At 32.6% G+C, this 21,064-nt stretch overlaps 1 protein-coding gene across 2 annotated transcripts; it reads left to right on the forward strand.

Moving 5' to 3' along the window:
• The first annotated feature begins 6,936 nt into the window (after window positions 1–6,936).
• LOC135126175 (CREB-binding protein-like) lies at window positions 6,937–18,293 on the forward strand. 2 transcript variants are annotated; one of them, XM_064052025.1, is made up of 6 exons: window positions 6,937–7,215; window positions 7,322–7,914; window positions 16,860–17,010; window positions 17,064–17,687; window positions 17,738–17,946; window positions 17,994–18,293. In XM_064052025.1, exons 2-6 carry the CDS (start codon window positions 7,330–7,332, stop codon window positions 18,048–18,050), a joined length of 1,626 nt encoding a protein of 541 aa, XP_063908095.1. In that variant the 5' UTR covers window positions 6,937–7,215; window positions 7,322–7,329; the 3' UTR covers window positions 18,051–18,293. The 2 variants fall into 2 exon arrangements, with proteins under 2 accessions (XP_063908095.1, XP_063908104.1); XM_064052034.1 differs by having other exon boundaries at window positions 6,938–7,215; window positions 7,322–7,863.
• Window positions 18,294–21,064: the final 2,771 nt, after the last annotated feature.

Below are 21,064 nucleotides of genomic sequence, written 5' to 3' on the forward strand. Positions count from 1 at the left end.
ACTCAATGTTTTTAAATGTTTTTTAAAAATTCGCTTTACTTATCTCTAATATTAGTATAAGATTCGTGAATTAGTTTTTCAATTCTTTTTAAATTTCTAGTAAAATATTGTTATGTTCTTGTGCCATAACAATGAAAAAGGTTTTTAAAAATTTTTTGAAAAATTCGGTTTAGAATTAAACCTTGATATACCAAAAACAATAAATCAATGGTTTTTGTTGGCTCCACAATCAAATTTGAAGTCCTCTTGATGTACTTGATTCAATGTTTTTAGCTGTTTTTTAAAAATTCGCTTTACTTATCTCTAATATTAGCATAAGGTTCGTGAATTAGTTTTTCAATTTTTTTAAATTTCTAGTAAAACATTGTTATGTTCTTGTGCCATAACAAATAAAAAGGTTTTAAAAGTTTTTTGAAAAATTCGGTTTAGAATTAAAACTTGTTATACCAAAAACAATAAATCAATGCTATTTGTTCGCTCTACAATCAAATTTGATGTCCTCTTGATGTACTTGATTCAATGTTTTTAAATGTTTTTTAAAAATTCGCTTTACTTATCTCTGATGTTAGTATAAGGTTCGTGAATTAGTTTTTCAATTTTTTGAAATTTCTATTAAAACATTGTTATGTTCTTGTGCCATAACAATTAAAAAGATTTTTAAAAGTTTTTTGAAAAATTCGGTTTAGAATTAAAACTTGATATACCAAAAACAATAAATCAATGCTATTTGTTCGCTGTACAATCAAATTTGATGTCCTCTTGATGTACTTCATTCAATGTTTTTAAATGTTTTTTAAAAATTCGCTTTACTTATCTCTAATATTAGCATAAGGTTCGTGAATTAGTTTTTCAATTTTTTGAAACTTCTAGTAAAACATTGTTATGTTCTTGTGCCATAACAATTAAAAAGGTTTTTAAAAGTTTTTTGAAAAATTCGTTTTGGAATCAAAACTTGATGCACCAAAAACAATAAATTAATGTTTTTTGTTTGCTCTAGAATCAAAACTTGATGTACTAAAAATAATAAATTGAATGTTTTTAGACGTTTTTTGAAAATTTGCCCTACTTATCTCCAATGTTAGCATAAAGTTCGCCAATTACTTTTTTAATTTTTTTGAAACTGCTACAATTAAAACATTCTTATGTTCTTGTGCCATAACAATTAAAAAGGTTTTTAATAGTTTTTTGAAAAATTCCTTCTAGAGTCATATACCAAAAACAATAAATTAGTCCTTTTTGTTCGCTCTAGATGTGCTAAAAATAATAAATTGCATGTTTTTAAACGTTTTTTGAAAATTCGCTCTACTTATCTCTAATATTAGCATAAAGTTTGCTAATTACACTACCAGTGTTTTTAAATGTTTTTTTAATTCACTCTACAATCAAAATTTGATGTACTAAAAATAATAAATTAATGTTTTTAAACGTTTTTTGAAAATTCGCTCTATTTATCTCTAATATTAGCTTAAACTTCGCCTATTACACTTTTCAATTTTCTGAAATTTCTACATTAAAACTTTGTTATAGTCTTGAGTGTTATATAACAATTAAAAATAGCTTTCTTAAAAGTACTAAATAAATGTTTTTAAACGTTTTTTGAAATATTCCCTGTAGAATCGAAACTTGATGTACCAAAAATAATAAATTAATGTTTTTAATGTTTTTTGAAAAATTTGCTCTAGAATCAAAACTTGATGTACCAAAAATAATAAATAAATGTTTTTGAAAAATTTGCTCTAGAATCAAAACTTGATGTGCTAAAAATAATAAATTAATGTTTTTAATCGTTTTTTGAAAATTCGCTCTATTTATCTCTAATATTAGGGTAAAGTTCGCCAATTACACTATTTTAATTTTCTGAAATTTCTAGAATTACAACGTTGTTATGCTCTTCAGTGTCGTATAAGTGTTCGAAATAATTGTTTTTAAATGTCTTTTGAAAAATTTACTCTAGAATACAAAAATTGATGTGACAAAGACTGTATAAATGTCTAAATATATTTTTGAAAAATTCCCTCTAGAATAGAAAACTTCATATGCTTTAGACTCATTTTTGGTTATCGGTATAAGGTCGGCCAATTCCACTTTACACTTTTCGTCTTTCTTAAAATTGTAGAATAAAAAATTGTTATGTATGATGTTCAGTCTCATACAACAATTAAATGTTTTTATAAGTGTTTTTCAAAAAATTCGTCCAAAAAAACAAAAGTTGATGTGACAAAAAGACTCATTAAATGTTTTGAAAACTTCGCTTTAGAATACAAAAATTGGTGTTACATATAAAATTACTAAATATTAAAAAAAAAAATCTATCTAGAACATAAAACTTAATGTGGTTCTTTGTCATTCTTAAATGTCAGCGTATCACTTTTAAATTTGCCAGAAATGTTTAAATAAAAACCTTACGGTGTTGAGTGTTTAGAATGTGCAATTTTTAGAAGAATACTAAATAAACGTTTTTAAGTGTTTTTCGAAAAATTCGCTGTAGAATATGAAAATTGATGTGACGAAACTAAATAAAAGTTTCTGCAAAAGTCTGTAGAATATAATGTAGGTCTTGGTCTTTTTGAAATATCAGCATAAGGTTCGTCAATTACACTTTACATTGTTCAATGTTCTTGAAAATATACTAAGTCAATGTTTCCAAGTGTTTAGAAAAAATCACTCTAGAATATAAAAATTGATGTTATAAAATTTTATAAATATTTTTTTGAAAATGTCTGTCTAGAATATAAACTTGATGTGGTTCTGGTCGTTTTTAAATATCAGAATATGGTGCTACAATTACACGTTTCAATTTTCTTGAAATGTGTAAAATAAAAACGTTTTGGTGTTGAGTGTCAAATAACAATTAAGATATGGATATTTAAAAAAATACTTCATAGATGTTTTGAAATTTTTTGGAGAAATTCGCTCTAGAACATAAAAATTGATGTGACAAAAATTCAAAAAAAAAAAATTAGTTTAAGTACTCGCCTCTAAAAGACACTAAAATACAAGACTTGATGTATTTTTTGATCATTTTTAAATATCAGTGTAAGTTCGCCAATTACAATTGACATAAATGTTTCCAAGTGTTTTTTGAAAAATTCTCTCTAGAATACACACATTGATGTTTTAAAATCACTAAATAACAATGTCTTCAATATTTTTTTGAAAAAGTCTGTAGAAAATAAAACTTGATGTGGTTCTTGAAAATTCCCTTGAAATCTTTAAAATAAAAACTTTATGGTGTTGAGTGTCATCTAACAAAAGTCCGCTATAAAATACAAAAGTTGATGTTACAAAAAGACTTAGTAAATGTTTTTCGAAAAATTCGATCTAGAATACAAAAACTGATGTGACAAAAGTACTAAATAAAAAAACTTGATGTTCGTCAATTACACTTTACACTCTTCAATTTTCTCGAAAAAATACTCAATAAATGTTTCTAAATGTTTTTTGAAAAATTTGCTCTAGAATACAAAAATTGGTGTTATAAAATTATTAAATAAACATTTCTAAATATTTGAAAGTCTCTCTAGGATGTAAACTTTATATGGTTCTTGTCAATTTTTAAACATCAGCATAAGGTGTTCCATTTACACTTTTCGATTTTCTTGAAATATACTGCCAGACAAAAAAACCCGGACACTTGAATTCACACTAATGTTTAGTGTTATAGCTTTTTTTGCTTTTTTCTGTTTCCACATGTTTTAGAATACAGTTACGTTTTCTGTTAATGAATACATTCAAGTTTTGCTTTTTGAAATATTTTTAACAAAAGTTCGATCAACTGCAGGTAATCACAAAAAATTCAAGTGTCCGGGTTTTTTGTCTGGCAGTGTGTATTTAGAATAAAAACCTTATGGAATTGAATATCAAATAACAACTAAAATATGGATATTTTTAAAAAATACTTAATAAACTTAAGTGTTTTTCGAAAAATTCGCTTTAAAATACAAAAGTTGATGTTACAAAAAATCTTAATGTTTTGAAATTTTTGGAGAAATTCGTTCTAGAACATAAAAATTGATGTGAAAAAAACCTAAATGTTTCCAAGTGTTTTTAGAATACAAAAATTAACATGCTTCTAAGTCATTTTTAAATATCAGCATAAGGTTCGTCAATTACACTTTACCTACACTTTTCAATTTTCTTGAAAAATACTAAATAAATGTTTCCAAGTGTTTCTTGAAAAATTCGCTCTAGAATACAAAAATTGATGTTATAAAATTACTAAATAAAAATTTCTAAATATTCGAAAGTCTGTCTAGAATATAAAACTTCATGTGGTTGTTGGTCGTTCTCAAATATCAGGATAAAGTGCTCCAATTGCACTTTACACCTCTCAATTTTCTTGAAATCTTTAAAATAATTAATGTTTTTAGGTGTTTGTCGAAAAATTCGCTCTAAAATACGAAAGCTGATGTTACAAAAAGACTTATAAATGTTTTTAAATTTCTTGTAGAAATTCACTCTAGGACATAAAAATTGATGTGACCTAAATAAAAGACTAGAATGCAAAACTTAATGTAGTTTTTGGTCATTTTGAAATATCAGCCTAAGCTTCGCCAATTTACACTTTTCAACCTTCTTTAGGTGTTTACAAATGTTTCTTGAAAAATTCGCTCTAGAATACAAAAATTGATATGCTTCTGAGTCATTTTAATTATAGGCTTATGTTCGCCAATTACATTTGACTCTTTCCAATTTCCTTTCTCTGTTGTCGAGTAAAAAGGTGTTATGGTGTTAGAATGCAAAACTTAGTGTGACAAAAATATTGTATGTGTTTTTAGAAAAAATCGCTGTAGAATATAAAACTTGATGTGGTTCTGGGACATTTTTAAATATATATTAGATTAAAGTTCGTGTCAATTATATTTTTTAAATTTTTTTGAAATTTGTAGAATAAAACGGTTGAACTAAATGTCATAAAAATCAAAGTAGTTTTAGCGCATAAGGGTTATCGTAAGTTTGTAGAATTAGAATAAGATTTATGGTAGAATATTCACATTGATAGGATGCTAAAAAAATCATATTGTCTGTAGTATACGTAATTTTAAATTTTTTCCAAAATTGGAGGAAAAGTCACTGATGTCGCATATCACATAAAATAAAATTTATGGATCATGATAAAGTAATACTAAGTAAATGTTTTTTGAAAAATAAGTTAGTTCTAGTATAAAATTGGCTGTGTTATTAAAACATTATTTAAACATCGATAAAGTGAAGACGTCATTTCGGACATTTATTAAATAAATGTTGACTCAAAAATAACCTTTGAAGTGAGGTCCTCATCATATTTTCACAATATGATTTCAATCTTACTACCCCGTCCACAGGACCCGCAAAAACAATCATGTATCAACGCAATCATACTTTCGGTTTTTTCAAAAATGTACTTTTCAGTTACATATTTTCGAATTTGGGGAATAAAACGTTCTATATGTTGAGTGTCATATAAAAATTAAATGTGGATGTTAAAAAAAGACTAAATAAATGTTTTAAATGTGATTTTAAAAATAAGCTCAGCATGGCATGCAGCAATGGATGCGCTTTAAGTCATTGTTTAAACATCAGCGTAAGATTCGTCAATTATACTTGATATTTTACATTACGTGTGGTTTAGTTTACAACTGCGTTGACAGGATGTTCAAAAATAATTAACGTGTAACCGATCCAGTTTCAGAAAGAGTACACATAATTTTAATTTCCGTGAAAATTATAGAATAAAATCGTGTTGCATGACATTAGAATTAAATGATGGATATTTAAAAATATATACTAAATAAATGTTATGTGAAAAATTCGCTGCAGCATGCAAAATTCGTCATTTACGTTTAATATGTTTACTAAAATTGAGGCCTTCCTTGTACTTTATTAGTAATGTAACAAGATAGTGGATGTTTTAAGTAAGTGAGTTATCTCGATAAGAATATTTGTAATTTCCTAGTTTTCTCAAAATTCGTAAAATAAAAACAGCATCAACAACGTTATAGGGATGGAAGTAAGGGAATATATTCGTCACCCGGCAGCTCATTGATAGAGCATTCCCCTAACAACCAGGGAGCCGTGGGTTCAAATCCCACAGGGTGACACATAACTTAATTCCGCAAATACTCGTTTTACCACAAATAACATACATAACAAAAAAAAAATTTTTTTTCAAGTAGCAAGCAAAAGTGGTTATTTCTGGCTCATCTTTTAAAAGGTTTACGTTTTACATTTACCTAATAACAATATTTACCAAAATTTTCTTTGAAACTGTGTTTTAATGCTGTAATTTTAGTACAATAGCGGTAATTGTGAGTAATTAATCAATTCGTGACCTCAGTTTTTTCAAAAACAGTCCCTTCTTGATAGCTCAATGCTAGAACATCCTGCTAGTAGGTAGGGAGGCCCATCCAACACCGTCACAACGTACGAATACACGTTATGGTGGTGTTGGATACATTTATTAAAAAAAAATATTTTTTTATAGCATGCAGCATGCAAATTTTAATGTGCTTCAGGGTCATTTTTAAACACCAACATAAGATTCGGTAATTACACATTACAGGATTTAGTTTTAAGTATTTTTATAGAATTAATTTTCTGCCTAAGTAATCAAACCATTGACAAATGTACAAAATATATGTTTTCCGATTTGGACAACAATAATGTTCTCTGTTTTTAAATTTTAATAAACGTTGTGAATGAAATTTTTCTTTTGAATTTATTAGTTATAGTATTGATTACCCCTTGAATCCGAGCGTTTGATTGGTTGAATTAATCACGTGATGTGTTAATAGCGCGATTAAATTAATGGCACGATTAAGTGGTTTTTTAATCGGGTGTAAACATTAACACACCCTAAATCCGTTTGTTGTTTTAATACTGATCCACAGTGATTAATTTTAACCGATTTCAAAAAAGGCGGCTTACAGTGCTACCACCCTCACTGTCACGCCAACCACAATCCATTTGACGTTTGACCTTGGAACTGGTTGAGTGTCGTTTAATAATGTTTACTTTTTTTTTACCTGTGGGTTCGTAGTAGTCAGGGTCGGACCATAAAGATTCACAACCGAGTAGGGACTTTGAATAGGTATCAAGGGGGGGGAACTGGCAAGTTTCCAAAGCAAAAGCACGATGCAGTTATAACAACAAGTGATACGTGAGCTCGTGGTGTACATAAGCAAAATATTTTCGCAATCTTCACTCCATGAATCATTAAAATTACTGTAATATTAGGTAAGTACTGTTGCCACGCTCCAGTAACCCCGCGACCAAGGTGCCCCTTAGTCCACCTGTGTAAACACCACCAGGAAAACCCAGACGTTTCGATTTTCCTTTCCAGGCGACGCGATGGACGACATGGACGAAATGGACACCTTCCGGGATCACACCCCCAAAATCCGAGCCGGGGACATCGTTTGCAAGAAAAGCCGAAAATTAAAAGTCATCAAAGCCTACCACAGGTTCCTGCACGCCTGTACATGCACCGAGTCCGACTGTCAAAATGCGGGCTGCGACGAGATGAAGAGCACCGTGGTGCACTTCAAAATGTGCACCCGCACCCCCAAGAAAGATTGCACTTCATGTCGACAGCTACTGGCCCTGTGCCATTACCATGCCAAACGAAGTCAAGACTGTGAGTCGAAGCTGTGTATCGTGCCATATTGCGCCAAGATGAAGCATTTGATGAAGTTGAAGCGGCGGGCGAAGCGGGCGGCGCGGCGCCAGAAAGAGGCCGCGGAGGCGAGCACCAGCGCTGTCGAGACAGTCGAGATCAACGAGGAATGGGAGGTTAATTCCATCAGCGATAGTGATAGTGATAGCGATAGTGTGGTTGTTGTTGGGCCGGAGGGTGCACAGGAGCAGGAACCTGAAGATGCACAGGTTTGCAGAATTTTTACACGTTTTGCACCCTGTTTGTGGCGAGTAGTTGAGGTATTTCGGTGGTGGAAGGTGTCTAAGACAACACTAAAGTTTAAACTAAATTTAGAATGGAGTTTGGATTAGGCAAACAAATTAGCCAGGCGTTGAGTGCCGGTTTTCCCGTTTCCAGGATGCAAGTCGTAATCGTCCTAAATTTAGTTTAATTATGGTGCTGGATATTAGCTTAGGAGCTCTTATTTTCAGACAGACAGAAGTTTTCCAATCTAATTTGGTAATAAAATTACCCTAAGATTACCAGTAAAATCCCCGTTTTATCAATTTTAACAAACCAGAAAGTGACACATGTTATGTAAATGCAATGTATCTGTGGTGACATTAGCATATTACCCCGAAAAGCGATAATGAATGTACGCAGTCGCTCGATAAAATGACGTCACATTTTTAATATTCATAGCTAACTATTTCAAACTAATTTTTCTGTTAATGTAATTAAATTAATTACAGTAGGCGTCATTCTGTCATTGTACAGGTGTCAAAAATGCAAACACGTGCACTGGAATTCGTGTATCATCTTATGTCAACACCCACTGAAAAAAAATGATAAAAGTTCAAGGTTATGTTGACACTGACAATCGAATGGGGAGCAATACTGCCACGCTAAGTTTGACAGGCACGGCTAACTCTAATTCGTTTTGTTTTCGATCCCACACTACCGTCATGGTAATTAATTCCATGAATTTTCATATCATAAATTTCTATGTTTGTTATCGTTTGTTTATGTTCCGTTGCTTCAAACTGAGTTAAACGAACTTACTCCTAAAATAAACAACGTTCCATTCAAACAAAATTAAGTTTTTACGCGAATTTATAAATATGGAAACATTTTCGTGTACTTTGTCCGTTTTTTAGGACTGAAAAGCCTAAAAAGTTGCCAGTGTTAATAGCTGCTGACTAATCGGTGTACGATGTTGTTGTTTTTTGCATCTAAAGCGATAGACGTGATGTAAATTTTGCCAGTTATTTATTTCATTGATTTAATTATTCAGGCATTGACCGGTCATTTACGCCAACATTATGATTAAAATATGGATAATATAGAGTAAGTGAAATTGTGTACAAAATCGGTGTTTTCGTTGTAAATATAATTAAGCAGTTTTTATAAAACACTTCATAATTACTGCGTGACTTACGAGCGTGATTTCTCTTTAACAAAAACATGTTGGAATTAGCGTCAAATTGAAGCGGAAATGATTTTTACTTACCGAGCGTAAGACTGATTTTGGCAAAAGATCTAGTCTCTAAGAAAATAAAGGGCGGGTGGGCGGGGCTAGTACTTGCCATGATACGACTGATTTTGGCAAAAGACCTAATCGAACGAATTCCATAAAAAGAGTTTCTTCAATAATTTTACAAAAGTGTAATGATTTTGTAAAGTGAAGAAGCTTCTGTAATTTTCAAAAATTCTAAACCACAAATAGAGTCCTAATAGTTTGCATATTTCACAAAAGAAATTTGGAGATGAAGTGATTAATTTTTGGAAAGGGGGTAAACGAATAAATTTTGATTACCAATTTACCACGATTACGATAGTCTTAAAACGTTTGCCAGATTTCAGAGCATTCAGCAATGACAGTCCAGTTTTCCTCTATTTTACAACTTTTGGCTATTGATTGGAGTTTCATAAATAATATTGATATTGTGGACGGAAATTATTTGACTCAACCGTGCCTAAATATTCTCCCTCAAATCTCTCAACAATTTTGGGAGACTTTTGTGTTCTATTTTTGGAAAATTCTAACCTGACCTGATTTTGAGTTAATTTTGAGACCCCGTTTTTTTTTTGAAAATTTAAAATAATCTTGCGGTTCTAGGTATTCTTGTTTGAAAGTGCTTTGGAGCCTCTAGTGTCTTTTCTTATTAGAGGATACGTCATTTGCTAAAATCAGTCTTATCTTAGCAGGTACTGGCCCCACCCACCCGCCCTCTATTTTCTTCGAGGATATGTCATTTGCAAAATCAGTCTTAACATGTATAGTTTTGGAAATTTCATCCTACCCTATAGAATTTGTCTGAGAACATTTAGCAGGTTGTTATATAGTTTTTGCAAATTACCACCGCACAGTGGAGATCATAAAAATTAAGCAACAAAAATGACCCTAATCGGATTACAACGTACCGAAAATGATGACCCCCTTCTTTTAGCCAATCGCCGGGCGGTTTACCTAGAAAATCCTAGAAACAACACTCAGGACAGGACTCGTTATTACGTTTTCTACATTTCTAGTTAGCTAAATACGTGATTGTAAAATAAATGTTTTATTTTTTTATACTCGTACATTATAATGTTATTATAATCATTATTAACGCTAGAATTATAAAACCACTTTAAACGTTTTTATCGTTAGTTCAATAAAACGTGGTGAATACGAACCTGGCGAAGTCCCGAATGCAAGGTAATAGCAAAGAAGATTTTATTTATGGTAGAGTCTTGTTACCTACCGCCTAATTGCGGTTTTCATGGTTGCTTAATTTTTATGATCTTGCCAGTCCGGTGGTAGTTTGCAAAAACTATACTCATAAAATAATGGTCATTTTCGTTCATGAGTAACGATAGTCCCTATCCGGACCTGGATTATTCTGCTTTCTAACATCTGGGGATTACTGGCACGCGACAACTGAAGTTGTAAATATCTCTTGCTATTGTACTACTGTCCGTCTCGTTATTGCCAATAAAATTATATCGGGTAGAATGAAATTTCCAAAAGTATACTAGGACCACCCACCCGCCTTCTCTTTTTTTAGAGGGTATGTCATTTGCCAAAATCGGTCTTATTTTAGCAGGTACTAGCCCCACCCACCCGCAACGATTTTCTTAGAGGGACCTCATTTGCCAAAATCAGTCTTATCTTAGCAGGTAGTAGAATTTTTTTCGTCTACGTCATAAAGGATTTATTTATTAGTTTTTTCGGGCTCCCGGAACCCTCGTACATAACGCACTGAAGAGTTAATCCGCCATTTTCGAGACACCCCGTATTTGAAGAAGCGGAATTTGTTGAACTGTACTTCAAGAGCGAGGGAAGTTCTGTCGAAGTAACCTTAGACCAATTTTTTTTAAGAATGTGAAACCTAATCGGGGGTCCTAACTGTCTTTTTTAAAAATGTAAAACATTGTCAGGGGCGTCAAATGTCTTTTTTATGTAAAACCTTCTCGGGTGTCCCAACTGTCTTTTTTTAAAATATAAACCCTTCCCGGGGGCGCCAAATGTTTTTTTATGTAAAACCTTCTCGGGGGCCCCAAACGTCTTTTTTTTAATGTGAAACCGTCTCGGGGGTCGTAACTGTCTTTTCTAAAAATGTAAAATCTTCTCGGGGGCCCCAAACGTCTTTTTTTTATGTGAAATTTCGGGGGCGCCGAATGTCTTTTTTTATGTAAAACCTTCTCGGGGTTCCCAACTGTCTTTTTTAAAAATGTAAAACCTTCTCAGGGGCCCAGTGTATTTTTTTTTTAAGAATGTGAAACCTTCTCGGGATTCCAATTGTCTTTCTTAAAAATGTGAAACCTCGGGGGTCCCAGTTATCTTTCTTAAAAATGTAAAACCTCTGGGCGCCAATTTTTTTTTTTTTGTTAGAATGTGAAACCTCGGGCCCCAACTGTCTTTTAAAAATGTAAAACCTTCTCGCGGGGTCTCAACTGTTTTTTTTTTTTAGTATGAAACCTAGAGGGTCACAATTGCCTTTTTTAAAAATGTAAAACCTTCTCGCTGGGTCCAAATGTATTTTTTTTAAGAATGTGAAACCTTCTCGGGATCCCAATTGTCTTAAAAATGTAAAACCTTTCTGGGGCGCCAAATGTTTTTTTTTTTTTAGAATGTGAAACCTCGGGGGTCCAATTGTCTTTTTTTTTAATGTAAAACCTTCTCGGGGCCTAAACATCTTTTTTTTAACGTGAAACCTTCTCGGGGGTCGCAACTGTCCTTCTTTAAAATATAAAACCTTCTTGGAGGTCCCAACTGTCTTTTTTTAAATGTAAAAACTTCTCGGGAGCGCCAAGTGTCTTTTTTTATGTAAAACCTCGGGGGCGCCAAATATCTTTTTTTTTTTTTATGTAAAACCTTCTCTGGGGTCCCAACCCAAACTGCCTTTTTTTTAATGTAAAACCTTCTCGGAGGCCCCAAACGTCTTTTTTTATGTGAAACCTTCTCAGGGGTCCCAACTGTCTTTTCTAAAAATGTAAAATCTTCTCGGGGGGCCCAAACGTCTTTTTTTTCATGTGAAATCTCGGGGGCGCCGAATGTCTTTTTTTATGTAAAACCTTCTCGGGGTTCCCAACTGTCTTTTTTAAAAATGTAAAACCTTTTCGGGATCCCAATTGTCTTTCTTAAAAATGTAAAACCTTCTCTGGGGCGCCTTTTTTTAAGTGAAACCTCGGGGGTCCCAGTTGTCTTTCTTGAAAATGTGAAACCTCTGATCGCCAATTTTTTTTTTGTTAGAATGTGAAACCTCGGGGGCCCAACTGTCTTTTAAAAATGTAAAACCTTCTCGGGGGTCTCAACTGGTTTTTTTTAATGTGAAACCTAGAGGGTCCCAATTGCCTTTTTTCAAAATGTAAAACCTTCTCGGTGGCCCCAAATGTATTTTTTTTAAGAATGTGAAACCTTCTCGGGATCCCAATTGTCCTTAAAAATGTAAAACCTTTCTGGGGCGCCAAATGTTTTTTTTTTTTTTTTTTAGAATGTGAAACCTCGGGGGTCCAATTGTCTTTTTTTTAATGTAAAACCTTCTCGAGGGCCCCAAACATCTTTTTTTTAACGTGAAACCTTCTCGGGGGTCGCAACTGTCCTTCTTTAAAATGTAAAACCATCTTGGGGGTCCCAACTGTCTTTTTTTTTAATGTAAAACCTTCTCGGGAGCGCCAAATATCTTTTTTTTTATGTAAAACCTTCTCTGGGGTCCCAACCCAAACTGTTTTTTTTTAATGTAAAACCTTCTCGGGAGCGCCAAATATCTTTTTTTTATGTAAAACCTTCTCGGGGGTCCCAACTGTCTTTTTTTTTTAATGTAAAATCTTCTCGGGAGCGCCAAACATCTTTTTTTTAACGTGAAACCTTCTCGGGGGTCGCAACTGTCCTTTAAAATGTAAAACCATCTTGGGGGTCCCAACTGTCTTTTTTTTAATGTAAAACCTTCTCGGGAGCGCCAAATATCTTTTTTTTATGTAAAACCTTCTCTGGGGTCCCAACCCAAACTGCTTTTTTTTAATGTAAAACCTTCTCGGGGCCACCAAAGGTCTTTTTTTATGTAAAACCTTCTCGGGGGTCCCAACTGTCCTTTTTTTTAATGTAAAATCTTCTCTGGAGCGCCAAGCGTCTTTTTTTTATGTAAAAACCTTGTCGGGCGTTCCAACTGTCTTTTTTAAAAATGTAAAACCTTCTTGGGGGCGCCAAAGATCTTTTTTTTATGAAAACCTTCTCGGGGGCGCCAAAGGTCTTTTTTTTATGTAAAACCTTCTCTGGGGTCCCAACCCAAACTGCTTTTTTTTAATGTAAAACCTTCTCGGGGCCACCAAAGGTCTTTTTTTATGTAAAACCTTCTCGAGGGTCCCAACTGCCTTTTTTAAAAATGTAAAACCTTCTCGGTGGCCCCAAATGTATTTTTTTAAGAATGTGAAACCTTCTCGGTCGTTCCAACTGTCTTTTTTAAAAATGTAAAACCTTCTCGGGGGCGCTAAATATCTTATTTTTTATGAAAACGTTCTCGGGGGCGCCAAATGTCTTTTTTTATGTAAAACCTTCTCGGGCGTTCCAACTGTCGCTTTTAAAAATGTAAAACGTTCTCGGGGGCGCCAAATGTCTTTTCTTTAAAGTAAAACTTTCTCGGGGTCCCAACTGACTTTTTTTAAAATGTAAAACCCTCTCGGGGGGCCCAAATGGCTTTTTTTAAGAATGTGAAATTTCGGGGGTCTCAATTGCCTTTTTTAAAAATGTAAAACCTCGGTCGCCCCATATATTTTTTTAAAGATTAAATCTTCTCGGGGCTCCCAACTGTCTTTTTTTTCTATTACTCTGTGACTAGTACGAGTACTTACTAACTATATTGTTTTTACTTCGTAGAGGTTATCACGAATAAATAAAGTTCGGCAAAATAAAATTTTATAATTTTTCAGAGAAGCAGTATTTGCTGGACTGTATTTCAGAAGCGAGGGAAGTTCTGTCGAAATAACTTTCGACCATTTTTTTTTCTAGAAAGACACTTACGCTTGTTGAAAGGAGACTGTGGCGCATCGAATGCGAATTATCTTTGTTGCATTTTTATGAAATTACTAACAATATTCTATATACCAAAATTTAACACATGTTTCAACTAGCACTACTTCACAAGAAGTGAGTAAGAAACTCTTAAGAATAGGCTCTTATGCAGTCGAGCGTGACGTTCCTCTGCACATAATTTGTATTCTTTTGAGCGCGAAATTTAAAATCAAATTCAGAACACCATACATTATTTTGTATAATTAAAGTTATTCCAAATTCATTCATTTTAATATTTTAAAATCTACTGATTTGATATTTACGTTGGCACTATAGAACAATGAATACAGGTTGTGTGCATGTGAACTTGAATGGGGTTACGAATTTCACAATTTAGTATTTGATAAGATAAGACTGATTTTGGCACTTTTGACATGTTCGACCATTTTTCAACTATTTCCCAAAAATTAGTTGAATACATTTTCTTGTAGATTTCGATATCCAGAAGTCATTTTCGGATTCGTTTCTTCGGAAATTACTAGAAATAGTTCGGTTTAAAAATTTTGTAAATAAAAAAGGAAATTATTTTTTTTTCATTTCAAGAATGTATTTTGTAGTTTTTATATATTTACAGGAATGTTTAAAATTTGATTATTTGGGACAATAGAAAAGTCAGGACTGGTCAGGTGCATGAAATAAGAAATAAATTTTATAGCAAATAGTATATCTAACAAAAAAAGTTGCGGTTAGGGTTTTTGTTTACTTTTTTCACATCCTAGATTCTATTATTAGTTTCCACTCCCACTCAACAGAAGAACACAATTAGCCCCGCCCACCCACCCTGCCTCCTTTTCAGTGATTGATTTTATCCGATGTGAATAAAATACATAAATAATCTCTTACTGAACAGAAATAGAATTCGTGGTTAGAATGAGAAGAGAGTGGGTGGGTAGCGTTAGTACTTGCTAAGATAAGACTGATTTTGGCAAATGATATACCTTCCAAGAAAATAGAGGGTGGGTGGGCGGGGCTAGTACTTGCTAAGATAAGATTGATTTTGGCAAATCATATACCCTCTAAGAAAATAGAGGGTGGGTGGGCGGGGCTATTATTTGATAAGATAAGACGGATTTTGCACTTTTGACGTTTTCGTCGATTTTTCAACCATTTCCGAAAATTAGTTGAAGACATTTTTTTGAAATACAGCAATTTTTACAGTTTCGTCAAAATAGCTCGGTATAAAAATTTTCTAAATAAAGAAGGAAATTATTATTAATTTTTGTTCCACAAAATAGTATTGTCTCAAGAATGTATTTTGTAGTTTTTATGTATTTACAGGAATGTTTAAAATTTGGTTATTTGGGACAATAGAAAAGTCAGGACAGGTCAGGTGCATGAAATAAGAAATACTTTTTAGTATATCTAACAAAAAAAGTTACAATTAGAGTTTTTTTTTTTACTTTTTTCACATCCTAGATTCTATTATTAGTTTCCACTCCGACTCGACAGAAGAACACAATTACAATCGATACTATTTAAAGTTGTCGGCCTGTCACAATGTCAAAATTAAACACGGGAATTGAGCAAATTCACGAACATTAGTTCAAGGTTACGTGACATTGACTTACGTCAAATTGAGGGCAGGAGTACCACCTAAAGTTTGACAGGCAATTCGTTTTATTTTCGATCGCATGATCTGTATCAAAATTAATATATTTAAATTCACCAAAAAGGTGACCTCATCTCGAAAGGAATTAATACACATTCATGAAAAAGTACCGTGTGGCATACATAGAACAATAAATTAATTGAACGGTCACTGGAAATTTGCCGCTTACTTGTACTTTTACAAGTATTATGAAGTGGCACGTGCCAGACCGATTATACTCATTTTTCCACGAGGCGATACCACAGCCATTAATAAACACTCGGTATTTATAATCCTTGCAACACAATTCATAAAATGTAATCACCACAATTATCTCTACGTCTTCTAGTAAATAAATTCAAAGCGGAAAGTTTTATTTATTGCAACAATCAGAGGCAATTATTGAAACGCCTTAATTTTTTTTGCGAATGTTAAAGAATGTTAACTTTTTCACAAAGTATCCATGAAATCGTCAACAGACAGACGACAAATAAACATTGCATTTTCGTGTTTTATGAACTATAAAACGCCAAGGAGATCTGAAATTGGATTCGTCAAGCTGTCCGACTTTAAGTCAATATAATCAAATTTAGAAGATGTATGTCGTGAATTTTTGTAGTGCAGTGTGCACATGTAAGAGAATGCGATAAAGAACAATGTTAATGCTGTACATTTAAAGTGATAATTACTAAATATTTTATAAATGATTAGGAGATAAATTGCACTTGGCGTCATACTATTTTCAAGCTAGGTACTTTTAAAGTATACAAGTACTTCAAATTTGTAATGAATCAGCTTATAGTTTACAGATTATTATTTATCTAATAAAATATCAACAAACAATATATTTGACCTTTCAATGTATAATTGTATCAATAAAATATTAGACGTACGTATTAAGAAATAATAAAGCCTAAAATATTGTTTAGAATCTAAAAACAATAACAAAATTGGCGTCAGATAAATTGTCAATGTATGAATAATTATCAACGTTCTTTCCATCGTAATTTGTCTCTTTCACATTACTGTCATTTTTCGTGTTTGGCTCATCATCAGTCACGGGTTCCATCTCCATTAATCCAATTCCACTAAAAATCTTCCAGCCGTCAACCAGCCTCAACTTGTCCCAAGTGGGATTTACACCGTATTCGAACACGACCACCACCTCCAACGCGCCGTCGGTAATTCCAGAAAGTGCTTACACAATTCCGATCAGAACGTCCCCAGTTGAGGTTGAAAGAATCATACCAAACGGTAAACTTGCAATTAAATTCGTCTTTTATCACACTACAATTGTCTACCAACAGTCCCGTGTTTGGACGACCCCCAAAGCGAAGCCCAGCTGAAAATGTTACTCCGCGCCCACAAATGTCTGACTGAAGAATCACAGGGAGTGGCCAGTTGGCCATGTTTTGAATCAAACTGTGGTGTGATGAAACAAGTATTAAAACATATCTATAGTTGTGGTATGGGCACCATGTGTACAGTTTTACATTGCTCTTCCTCCAAAAATCTGCTCAACCATTGGAGTAATTGTACAAATTCGGACTGCCAGCTTTGTATGCGAGTGCGAGCTTCACAAGGTCGCTACAACGCTTCAGGGGTGCCATTCGTGGAAAGAAGCGAAGCGTCAGAGAGGGAGGTTGCCAATGAAGGGAACAAAGACTGGCAGAGGTCCATATACCCAGCGGTGAGAGAACGCATGGTTAAAAAAATTATAGAGATTGTGCCGCTTTATGTGCCGACGCCATCGCCAAACGATCCCAGGTTCAGAGATTTGATCACTTACGCGAAGCAAGCGGAAGTTGCCATGTTTAACAAAGCAAATTCTAGTGAGGAGTATTTTAGATTAGTGTTGGAGGCAACTCATAGAGTTCAACAAGAGATGCGTAGAAAATGGTACCGAAGAAGACGTCACCCGGCGGACATGAGTACGAATGAAATAAAAGCGATAATTGAATGACATGATTTTTTATTGTAGCGAACATCGCCGATTATAACAATATCCCTGAAGTTCAAGTTCCTATTGACAGAGACATTAATGCACCCACCGGTACTGTAAGCACCCCACCACAAATTGAAGTACCACAGCGTTTCGTGGATCCACCGCGGACTCCCGAACGGAACGAAATGCTAAGAGCGTTGAAATCAAATCCACGATTGATGGCTAACTTCATTAGAAGTCGACAGGTAAGGTGTGGTGGTTTGTCAACTTTAATTACGTTTGGTCTGTTCAGGAAATGACAGCAGCTCTTGCTAATAGTGGGCCGTGGTCCTACAACACCTTAATTTGATCGGTCCTAGCATTCGTTACTCATAATTATTTTTATATTTTAAGTAGTATATTTTTGTATTTGTAGTTTTTATCAATTCGTAATGTTATTAAAATGTTCGTGTCCATATTTGATCTGTTACCATAAAATTAAATATTTCCTCTAATTACATGAGATGATTTTATTATATTCAGGTACTCTAAATGTACATATTATCAGTCTTTATACTTGTGTATTTTACCAATAAAAACATTAAACATTCCAGTCGTTTGTTTGACTTGATGAAAGGTTGTGTGTTTTCGTGCGATATTCGTAAGCACCGGTTCGAACAGAAAACATAGAAAAGCGTCATTGTTTAAATTAAATGACGGTTGAGGACTCCTAGACTTACGTTGGCAACAGTGTTTGTTTCTAACTAGGAATAAAATTAAGTAGAAAAAATGTTATAATATTTTTAACGACGCGTTTTATTTTCGACAAATTGACACTAGATTTACCAAAATATTACAAGCTGCTTACTGTTTCCATCACTTTAATTCAGGTCACACGAATTACAGTCATCGTCTGAGAACTTGTTTGAACTACAGACCAGAGCGCACTCAGGCCAATGTCGACTCTAAACGTTCGGATTTATAATTTATATTTTTTTATAAATTATTTATAAGCCATGATCCGTCATCTGATCCACATCCTAACCGGTTTCGACCATAATTTCTTGCTGTTTCAACTTTCAAATTCTCAGTTTTTCGAAATTTTAGTTTGGGGACTTTTCGTTTACTCCTATTTATTATTGAATTTTCGGATTTTACAGTTTCTCAATTTTTCAGTTTCTTGGTTTTCAGTTTTTTTCTTCAGTTTTACGATTTTTCAATTAATTAATTTTTCAGGTTTTTCGATTTCTCAATTTTTTAATTTCTTAGTTTTTGAACATTTCAGTTTTGGGATTTTTCAGTTTGCTTATTATTAATTTTTCGATCTTACGATTTTGCAGGTTTTCAGTTTTCGGATTTTTCAGTTTTTTTTTCATTTTTCAGTTTTTCGATATTTCCGTTTTGGTATTTTTCAATATTTTTGTTCTTCGACTTTTCCATTTTTGACTTCTGGATTTTTCGATGTGTCGACGTTTTACTTTTTTGATTTTTAAATTTTAGATTTCTCATTTTTTTGGTGTTTTAATTTTTCGATATTTAAAATTTTAGTTTTTTCGATTTCTCGATTTTTCATTTTAGTTCTTCGATATTTCAGTTTTTCAAGTTTTCGAATTCTTCAAGTGTTTTGATATCTTAATCTATCGATTTTTCGACTTCCCAGTTTTAGATATTCTGTTTTTCAAATGCCGTTTTTTCAAATTTGCGATTTTTCTAATTTGATATTTATAAACTGTCAATTTTTCTATTTTTCAATTAATCCATGTTTTGATTTTCCCATTTCTTGACTTTCGAGGGTTTCGATATTCCTGTTCTTCAATTCTTTAATTTTTCGATTTTTCAGGTTTTTGATTTTTCATTTTTTAGTTTTTTAAGGTTTCGATTTATCGACTTCACTTTTTGGATTTTTCGATTGCTCAGTTTTTCAACTTTTTAGGTCCTCAGTTCTTGGATATTTCTGTTTTCGGATTTTTCAAGTTTTTCATTTTTCAATTTTTCTTTCATTTTTCAGTTTTGGGATTTTTCAATATTTCTGTTCTTCGACTTTTCCATTTTTGACTTCTGGATTTTTCGATGTGTCGACGTTTTACTTTTTTGATTTTTAAATTTTAGATTTCTCAGTTTTTTGGTGTTTTAATTTTTCGATATTTAAAATTTTACGTTTTTTCGATTTTTCGATTTTTCATTTTAGCCCTTCCATATTTCAATTTTTCAAAAATGTTTTGATTTCTTAAGCTTTCGATTTTTATCTTCCCGGTTTTATATTTTCTGTTTTTCAGTTGTCGTTTTTTCAATTTTTCGGTTTTTAAATTTTGGATTTTTCAGTTTTTTGATATTTTAATTTTTCAATATTTAAAATTTTAGATTTTTCCATTTATCGATTTTTCATTTCAGTTCTTCCATATTTCAGTTTTTCAAGTTTTCGAATTTTTCAAATGTCGTTTTTTCAAATTTTCGATTTTTCAAATTTGATATTTATAAACTGTCAGTTTTTCGATTTTTCAATTAATCGATGTTTTGATTTTCCCATTTCTTGACTTTCGAGGGTTTCAATATTCCTGTTCTTCAATTCTTTAATTTTTCGATTTTTCAGGTTTTTGATTTTTCGACTTCACTTTTTGAATTTTTCGATTGTCCAATTTTTCGACTTTTTAGGTTTACAGTTTTTGGATATTTCAGTTTTCGGATTTTTCAGGTCTTCCATTTTTCAGTTTTTCGTTATTTCAGTTTTGGGATTTTTAAATATTCCCATTCTTCGACTTTTCGATTTTTGTCTCCTGGGGTGGGATTTTGTTTCTAGCGATACGATACGAAGCGATAGATGACAAGGACGAAAATATAAATTTCAGATGCCAAAGAAAAAGACGACCACATTTTATCGGTACCGATATTTTATCGTTATAGAAACAAAATCCCACCCCTGGATTTACCACATTTTATCGGTACCGATATTTTATCGTTATAGAAACAAAATCCCACCCCTGGATTTTTCGATGTCTCCTTTTTTTTACTTTTTCGATTTTTCAATTTTAGATTTTTTTAACTTTTAAAATTTTAGATCTTTCGATTTCTCGATTTTTCATTTCAGTTCTTCGATATTTTAAGTTTTCAAGTTTTCGAATTTTTCAGATGTTTCGATTTCTTAATCTTTTGATTTTTCGACTTCCCGGTTTTAGATTTTCTATTTTTCAATTGTCATTTTGTCAAGTTTTCGATTTTTTAATTTTTCAAATTTGACTTTTGTAAACTCTCAATTTTTCGATTTTTCAATTAATCGATGTTTTGATTTTCCCATGTGTTTCGATTTTCCTGTTCTTCAATTCTTTCATTTTTTGATTTTTCTATTTTTCGAATTCACTTTTTTGATTTTTCGATTTTTCAGTTTTA

Source organism: Zophobas morio, unplaced genomic scaffold (assembly GCF_036711695.1).
Source record: "Zophobas morio isolate AGI-343-1 ecotype UQ-CSIRO unplaced genomic scaffold, CSIRO_AGI_Zmor_V1 ptg000002l, whole genome shotgun sequence".
Lineage (NCBI taxonomy): Eukaryota > Metazoa > Arthropoda > Insecta > Coleoptera > Tenebrionidae > Zophobas > Zophobas morio.